Raw genomic sequence first — 8,426 nt, 5'->3', positions numbered from 1 at the left:
GGATGCGTGGTGTGCGTATCTGTGTATGTGATTTGCATATGTGTGTTTATTGAGTGTGTAGTGAGTGTGTCCACACGTCCGCAGCACAATCTCCTGTCATTGTTTCTTTCCATTTCAACATTCAAGCACAACACATTGTTTGGGTGTGTGTACATACGTACCTTGCAATCGCCCGAGGAAGAGTGTGATCTTTAGAAGGATAAGATGCTGGCTCAGCTCACGTAGGAGATTCTAGGTACACACACACACACACACACACACACACACACACACACACACACACACACACACACACACACACACACACACATCTTCTCACGCGTGGCATTGCAACTTGTATTGTACGGTGGAGCAGCATGCTGACGAGTACAGCGACGACGATAACGACGATGATGCTGGCGCACCGGTGGCCGTGAGCGATCAGGAGCACAATGAAGATGAGGAGGAGGGGGAGGATGCACACGCACCTCATAACGAGGAGAGGGAGGAGGAGGAAGTGGCAGTTAGTGGCGATGATGATGATGAAGCAGCAACAGCAGCGGCGCAGGATGAAGTGGAAACAGCGGGCAATGAAGAAGAGGAAGAGGAAGGTGGTGAGAATGGGCACGTTGATGTGGGCGGTGATGAAGACACGGATGTTCCGCCCGAGGAGATGCCGCTGGTGCAGCTGTGCCAGCACGTGTGGTCGCTCACCACGCCAGACGACGACGACTGCGTGGACGGCGGACAGATGCGCACGTTCATGACCATGTCGCAGCTGCCAAACAACACCCTCGGCCTCATCTGGAGCATGGTCGACACAGAGCAGCGCGGCAAGGTGTGTGTGTGTGTGTGATTGTGCGTGTGCGTGTGTGTGTGTGATTGTGTGTGATTGAGCGTTTGCATATGTGTGTGCGAGTGATTGAACGTGCGTGCTTTCTGACGTGTTCGTGGGAGCGCTTTTTTGCACGTGCGAGCTCATGTCCACGCGCTCCACGGCCACCTTTGCTCACATGTCACCACATCTCACCATTCCCCATCTCACCATTCCCCTTCCTCCTTGTTTCTTGCAGCTCGACTACCGGCAGCTTGGGTTTGCGCTTGGCCTGATGGGGCAGGCGCAGCGCGGTGAGGAGCTTGACCCCTCTGTCATCGGGCCCGCCACACCGCCACCAACGCTGCACGGGCTGCCCCCGCCTGCCGATGAGGACGACAGCACAGCGTAATCCACAGCACACTGTAATTCACAGCACCCCACACATCACAGCACCGCATACGTCACAGCGCGGCATACGTCACAGCACAGTGTATTCTCCCACCAACCACGCATTCGGAGCTTCCTCCTCCTCTTCAACCTCCCATGCTACCTCGTCGTTGTTATGTTAGCGCGCTTGCCCTCGTCTTTGTTTCTTGTTCATTCTGCCGTGTTGTCTGCGTGCGTGCATACGTGTGTGCATGTACGTGTTCATTCTCAAGCAGCCCCCTCCCCATCAGTTGTAGCTCCCCGTCTCATGCTTGTGCTCATCATCGCTTGTCGAATGTGTTCTTCGTCTTTCCTTTGGGTTTTGTCAATGTCACATCAACAACGACACGCCAAGTACAGCAGCATCAGCCACAAGAAGGTGAAGTTGAAGGTGAGGTTCTCCCCTCTTCACATGTCCGAAACAGCACGCAAACACGCGCAGCAGGCAGGCGTGGTCAGATGTCCTTGATCTCCGCGGGAAGCGGGAGCTTGCTGTGTTTCGCCTCCCAATGTTGCTTGTATGTTTTCGCGTTCACCATTTGGGACTACAAGTTTTCGTCACAGCGCAAAAGAAGAGTAGACAGCAAAACACCAGTACGGCGTGTTGGACGCAGTGATACATGAATCCGTTAGTGGCACGAGGCAAGCGCGCACATCAATGGTATGATCCACACAGCCAGTCAGCATCTGAGCAGAGCGCACAAACAGAACAAACCTTGCACGCCTCGCACATGACGTTGAAGGCCTTTTGGATGTTCTTTGCGTGGTCGCCGCCCTTCTTGGCCATCTTCAAAGCAGTCGGAAAGCAGCTACGGTCAGGCAGCAAGCCGCATACACAATAAAAAACACGCATACAGACATACATAGAGACACATAGACAATATGCACACACATGGACACACAGAGAGACACGCACACATGCACACACACATGCACAAACACACAGACACACACACACATACACACACACCTTTGACTTCTTCTGGGCCGCTTTTTGCTGTGCCTGAATCTTTTGCTGTCCACGAGCCATCCTTGGTTGTCACCACCAGATGGGATGGAGGTGGAAGGTGGGAGAGAGAAGGGGGAGGGCGTGGAGAGGGAGGGAGAGCAGCAGCAGCAATGCACAGAGCACAACAAGCGCACCAAGCACAACAAGCACAACAAGCAAGGCGAGCAGCGTTGTGGAAGAGGCACGGGTCGCGACACCATAAAACATTGAAGCCAATATCAGCACATTCGCCAACCAACCACGACAACAACTTGGCATCTGCTCACACCCTACCCCTCCACCAAGCAGCAGCCTACAGCAGCCATGTCTGGCAAGGACGACGACCTGTTCTTTGTGACCAACGTGCAGAAGGCGGGCATTCTGTTCAAGCGCCCGTTCTTGCACGTCTCTGGCAAATGGCAGCGCCGCTTCTTTGTTCTCAAGGACGGCTTTATGCTGTAAGTCTGGCAAGCAAGTGTGCTTGTGTTGTGTTGTGTCGTGTTGTGTTGTGTTGGGTCGCGTTGTGTTGTGTTGTGATGTGTGTTGTTGGATCGTATTTCGAGGTCACGCAGCGTGTCTTGTGACTTGCTGTTGCTTGTGTTGTTGTGGATTGGCGGTGACAGCAGCGTGTATCCTGATGTGCTCGTGCATCTTGCTGGTGCTTTCGTTGCAGGTATTATGCGGAGAAGGAGGCCAAGACATTTGCCGAGACTGGAAACTTCAACATCCATCCCAAGGTCGGGCAATAACTCTCTCTGTGTGTGTGCATGTGTGTGTGTGTGTGCGTGTGTGTGTGTGTGGGTGGGTGGGTGCGTGTGTGGGTGCATGAGTGCATGTGTGTTGACGTTCATGTGTGTGTGTGCACTTGTTCCGTGTCCATTCACTGACCCAATACTTTCACATTCACAATGACAAACTAGGCGTTGTTGCATTCTCTCACTGCCCCTTGCCTCTGGTTCCCCTCACCCAACTGACCCAACTGACCTCACTCACTCACCCACACATACTGACGAATGCAGGGCGTCATTCCACTGGGAGGGTGCCTGGTCAATCACACGACGGAGACCGACAAGCCATATGCCATCTCCATCAACCACCCAGACTTTGGCGAGTCAAACGTCATCGTCGCCACAGACACAGAGGAATCCTTGAAGGATTGGATTGACAAGATCAAGGAGTGCACGCGCATGTACGTACAGCGGGGTCAATCAATGTCATTACGGCCACAGTCAAACGCCTACCCATGTTGGCTGTGTTGCGCTGTAGAAGTGGGCTCTTGTGGCTGCAGCTTAGCTTGTTCACGCCTTGCATGTACAACTAACTCTCCCTCAACACCCCTCATCTTTTGCACCATGCGTGTTTCTTCACACCAGCACGTACAAGAACGCCCAAGTTGGCGAGACGATGATCAAGTGTCTCAAGGCCAAATCGGAGGTCATTGAGGAGCAGCGCAAGGAAAACCAGGAGAAGCTCGAGGTGCCGACAGCGCTCATGCACACATGCAACCAACCACACAGACACATAAAAGGCTTGATGAGCAGGGGGCATGGTGCCCTGCGGGGTGTTCTGCACATATGTTGTGCTTGGTCCTATCTGCCTTCTTCTCACGCGACCACCGGCACCACCACCATCACGGCGTCGCGTGTTGCCAGGCGGAGACGCTTGCGCTGCAAGAGGAGCGAGAGCTTCGGGAACAGATTGAGGAACAACTGCGGCAGCTGCAGGCGGAGAAGGAAGCAAAGGAGCAGGAAGCGATGCAACTCAAGGAGCGAGAGGCCGAGCAGAGACAGTCAGTTGGCCGTAGGCCGTATTGGCTGTGGTGCACCTGCAGATGATGCGTGTTGTCGTGTGGTCGTAGGATATTGTGATTTGTGATGCGTAGTTTGTGACCTTGCACGCAACGCTTGTCCCCTTTCTAACACACACACACACACACACACACACACACACACACACACACACACACACACACACACACACACACACACACACACACACACACACACACACACACACACACACACACACACACACACACACACACACACGCACACGCACACACACACACACACACACACAAACGCCAATGTTCATTTGCGCGTGTGCTTACAGGCGATGGAGGAGCGAGCAATGTCGCTTGAGCAGGACCGCAAGTCAACACACCAGCAGCTGCTGGATGCACAGACGCAGATGCAGACGATTGCGCACGAGATGGAGAGCGCGTCCACAACAGCGGAGCAGCTGCAGGTGAAGCTCTCTGAGGCGCAGCTTGAGCGGCAGCGCGCGGAGGAGCAGGCCCTGCGAGAATCGGAGGAACGCCTCAAATTGGAGAAGAAGTTGAAATTGGCGGAGGATGCCCTGCTGCGGCTGGACAAGGCGCTCAGGGACAGCGGCGTTAAGCGCAGCGAGCTCGTGGCGGTGCGTGCGTGCATGTGTATGTGTTTGTTTTGTGTGTGCATGTGTGCGTGCTTGTGCATGTGAATGTGCTTGTTAGTGTTTGCGTGTACGTGCTTGCTTGCATGTCTACTTTTGTGTTTGAACATCACTCACGACTCAACCGTGCAACCAACCACGTCATCATCATCACCACGTCCCACCCCACGTGCCGCCAACACCTGCAGGCCGATGTGAAGCAGCTCAAGTCGTTCTTTGAAGACGTCTTGGACGACCAGTTCTGGGATTCGCAGAAGTCGATCATCATGGAGAGCGCGGTGAAGGCGCGGCCGGAGTACCAATCGTTTGAGCTGCGTACTGCTGTCGACGCAAAGAAGAAGGAGGTCAAGGCAAGGGGTGGCCCCCGCACGATGGCACAGAGCACCAGCAGCGCGAACAGCGGGGATGGAAGCGTTGGTGGCGGAAGCGGTGATGGTAGTGTTGGTGGTGGGAATGCTGATGGCGGCGATGGTGATGTGGTCACGGCACCGGCGCAACCGGTGGAGTGAGGGCGGCGGCAGCGGTGTCGGTGTTGCATAATGGACCTCAAACGATCGACGTGAAGCGGCTCTGTCTGTCTGTTGCACTCTGTGACGTGTGGTTGTTGTCAATGCATGGTTTTGTCGTCCACAGTCGTATGCGTTTACGTTTTCGTGCGTGCGTATGTGTGCATTCATGCATGTGTGGTTTTGCTTTTTGTATCGTATCATCATAGCACGTGTTGTTGTGCGAGATACATTGTTACATTACATTCATCGCTGTTCTGAGTGTGCGGCTCAGGAACGAAGCAGGGCCTTCTTTTTGTTTCGTGTGTGTGCATGTGTACGTGTGTTGGTGGCTTGTCATCCTTGTGACTTTGTGCTTTGCCTGCCCCTCCATCCGTGTGTATCAGTGTGTGTGTGCGTGTGTGTGTGTGTGTGTGTGCATAATGTGCTTGTTTCGTTTTGTTCAACATGAACGCCTCAGTGCAATGCGTGAGAGACACTGCAAAACAACTACAGCCGCATTGTTTATTGCAGGGGAAGATAGTGCCGATTGCTGGCGAAATGCTCCACAAAGTATCCCAGCCCCGCCTCCTCATACAACGCCTTCGTCAACGTGAACCTGTGTGTGTGTGTGTGTGTGTGTGTGTGTGTGTGTGTGTGTGTGTGTGTGTGTGTGTGTGCGCGCGTGTGTGAGTGTGTGAGTGTGAGTGAGTGAGTGTGTGTGTGTGTGTGAGTGTGAGTGTGAGAGTGAGTGAGTGTGTGTGTGTGTGTGCGTGTGTGCAAAAATGAGAGGGAAGAAGCAGAGCAAAAGTTGCAGTCACCTTTCGAGATTGTCTGTTGATGATGCGAAGACGGCAGCGCCGCGCCACGCATCCAGCGACACGTCTAAGAAGGGGGGGGGGAGGATGAGAGGAGTGATGAGAACAGAACTACACAGCAGGCAAACGGGGGGGGGGGGATAGACAGACAGACAGACAGACAGACAGACACACACACACAGACACAGACACAGACACAGACACAGACACACACACACACACACACACACATACACACACACACACACACCCTTTGCCTTGAAGATTTTGATTGGTTCTTCAAAGGGGCGAATGAGGCGTAATTCATTGTGAATCCTCTGCTGAAATCCAGGGAATTGGGCAGTGCCGCCCGTCACAAACACATTCTAAACGCCGGCATTTCGCAATGGCGGAGGCGTGAAGACGTCGTTACATTGTCGAAAGAACGCGAGCAAGAAAGCAGGCAGCAAGCATCAAAGACTGAAACCTAAGAGGACACAAGCCACCCAAATTCGAAAACATAAGAGAACAAACGATACCTGTGCGAGTGTTCGTTGCACGTCCTTTGCGTATCTTGGAAGCACGAGATCAAAGCACGCGCCGAGACCGCTCTGGTCAACACCGGTCATGGGCGGTTGGAACAGCACCTGCAGTCAATTGGTTGGTTGGTTGGTTGGTTGGGCAAGTTGCTGGCGGTCGGTTTAAACACACGCACACACACAGACAAGCACACACACAGACGCGCACACACACACACACACATGCACACACACACACACACACCGCCTCTCCTCACCTCTGGGAATTGGAACCGCTCAACGGAGAGCGAGAGCTGGCGCGACACACGCAGTTGTTCCAGAAGACCTTCCCTCGTCTAAAGGCGACACAGCGAGCACATAAGCGGGTCACGCAGGTGGCCGTGTATGACATCAGACGCATGAGCACAACACACGACAGACACACACACACACACACACACACACACACACACACACACACACACACACACACACACACACACACGCACACGCACGCACGCACACACGCACGCACGCACACACAAGAGTGTTCTCCAAGTGGCGTGTGTCGCACCTTGGGGCGGTTGGTTGCAGAATTTGGATCGTATTTCTCAATCGCGGCCTCCACGTCCTCAATTCGCTGCTGAAGCATTTCCTCACGCGACTGGTCCTGCTCTTTGCTCTGCACACACATACGTGCATACACACAAATGCATACGTGCGTACACACACACACACACACACGCACACACACACGCACACACACACACGTGCAATGTTCAGACATGAGTGCAAGCACAGAGAAGTTGCGAGGGTGTGCATCAAAGCGTGCCTGCACGTGTGTGTATGCGTGCGTGTAAGCGTGTATACGCGTGTATGCACACTTGTGTGTGTGCGCACATGCCCGTACAATTTCGGAGTAGACGAGCCAGTCTGAATCGCGCATGCCAAAATCGTCTTCCTCGCCGTCGCCCTTGGCACGCTTCGCCGGGTTCATCTGCGTCTGTCAGTGCGCACAGTGATGAAGGGGGGAGGGGCAGGGTGGGGGCGAGCATGGGTGAATCCTCTGACACAACGGAACACACCACACGACAGACACGAGTGCACACAACACGCTCGATTCACTCACACGCACGTGCGCCGCAATCCATCTCACTTCCAGGCACACCAACGCCTTCCCCAAATAACATCGAGGCCTTCCCCAAGTAACATCCTTATGTACACACACAGACACAGACGCACAGACACACACAACGCCATCGAGACAACCATGTACCTGCTGGACGAGGAGACGCATGCGCGCCTTTGAAGCGCCGCTGTGGCGATCACTCAGTTCTCGACGCTGCCGCTGACACACACGCAGCTCTTCTTGCAGCAGCTGGCACGCAAGTGAGTGAGTGAGTGAGTGAGTGAGTGAGTGAGTGAGTGAGTGAGTGAGTGAGTGAGTGAGTGAGTGAGTGAGTGAGTGAGTGAGTGAGTGAGTGAGTGAGTGCAATCTGACGTGAGTGCACGCTCACATGTAATATGCGCGCATTTGTGTGTATGTGTATTTGTGCGTGCGGTGGTATTGTCGAAAAGGATTTGCACGAGTGTCAGCCATGTGACCATACCTTGTGCTCGCGTCGTTTCTCGTCCAGAAACCCCTGCAGGTCATTCTTGATCTTCTCCTCCATTCTGGCCCGCTCTTCCGCCTGACACACATGTACGCCCGTGCATTGAAATGAACACATCAAGCCTGACCTGCACATTCTATGCACAAGCAGACAAACGCGTTGTTTGCGGATCCACAAACACACGCACACACACATACACACGCATACACACACATACACACACACCTGGATGCGTTTCTGCTCCTGTCGCTCAATCTTCATTTTCTCGCGCGCCTCAGCCATGTTCTGCAGCCACCATGACGGCCGTGTGAGGAGGAATTTGCTACACTCAGACAGACATAGGCAGCCAAATAGATAGATAGACAGACAG

General features: G+C 53.8%; 4 protein-coding genes across 4 annotated transcripts in view; 2 read left to right on the top strand and 2 right to left on the bottom strand.

Annotated features, from left to right (window-relative positions):
* Positions 1-343: 343 nt before the first annotated feature.
* Positions 344-1,594, top strand: PTSG_04271 (uncharacterized protein). Its single transcript, XM_004995113.1, has 2 exons — positions 344-817; positions 1,053-1,594. Exons 1-2 carry the CDS (start codon positions 653-655, stop codon positions 1,203-1,205), a joined length of 318 nt encoding a protein of 105 aa, XP_004995170.1. The 5' UTR covers positions 344-652; the 3' UTR covers positions 1,206-1,594.
* An 83-nt stretch (positions 1,595-1,677) lies between these two features.
* PTSG_04270 (zinc finger protein) lies at positions 1,678-2,252 on the bottom strand (the record flags this gene model as incomplete). The annotated part of the gene is made up of 3 exons (XM_004995112.1): positions 1,678-1,767; positions 1,938-2,009; positions 2,193-2,252. The coding sequence occupies 3 exons, from the start codon at positions 2,250-2,252 to the stop codon at positions 1,678-1,680; spliced, it is 222 nt and encodes a 73-aa protein (XP_004995169.1).
* Positions 2,253-2,534: 282 nt separating this feature from the next.
* On the top strand, positions 2,535-5,744 carry PTSG_04269 (uncharacterized protein; the record flags this gene model as incomplete). The annotated part of the gene is made up of 7 exons (XM_004995111.1): positions 2,535-2,668; positions 2,884-2,947; positions 3,230-3,399; positions 3,584-3,686; positions 3,863-4,003; positions 4,323-4,628; positions 4,832-5,744. The coding sequence occupies 7 exons, from the start codon at positions 2,535-2,537 to the stop codon at positions 5,150-5,152; spliced, it is 1,239 nt and encodes a 412-aa protein (XP_004995168.1). The 3' UTR covers positions 5,153-5,744.
* The window catches only part of PTSG_04268 (uncharacterized protein), a gene marked incomplete at its 5' end in the record, with an annotated part of 6,176 nt that continues 3,330 nt past the window's right edge, over positions 5,581-8,426 (bottom strand). The window contains 10 exons of the mRNA XM_004995110.1: positions 5,581-5,747; positions 5,950-6,013; positions 6,197-6,311; positions 6,465-6,572; positions 6,722-6,799; positions 7,018-7,125; positions 7,354-7,446; positions 7,720-7,821; positions 8,054-8,134; positions 8,282-8,341. Coding sequence (XP_004995167.1) covers positions 5,654-5,747; positions 5,950-6,013; positions 6,197-6,311; positions 6,465-6,572; positions 6,722-6,799; positions 7,018-7,125; positions 7,354-7,446; positions 7,720-7,821; positions 8,054-8,134; positions 8,282-8,341 — 903 coding nt within the window. The 3' untranslated portion in view covers positions 5,581-5,653. The remainder of the gene's footprint in view (positions 5,748-5,949; positions 6,014-6,196; positions 6,312-6,464; positions 6,573-6,721; positions 6,800-7,017; positions 7,126-7,353; positions 7,447-7,719; positions 7,822-8,053; positions 8,135-8,281; positions 8,342-8,426) is intronic.

The sequence above is a fragment of the Salpingoeca rosetta genome, assembly GCF_000188695.1.
Source record: "Salpingoeca rosetta unplaced genomic scaffold supercont1.9, whole genome shotgun sequence".
Lineage (NCBI taxonomy): Eukaryota > Choanoflagellata > Craspedida > Salpingoecidae > Salpingoeca > Salpingoeca rosetta.
This window is presented reverse-complemented; position numbering and strand designations above follow the sequence as displayed.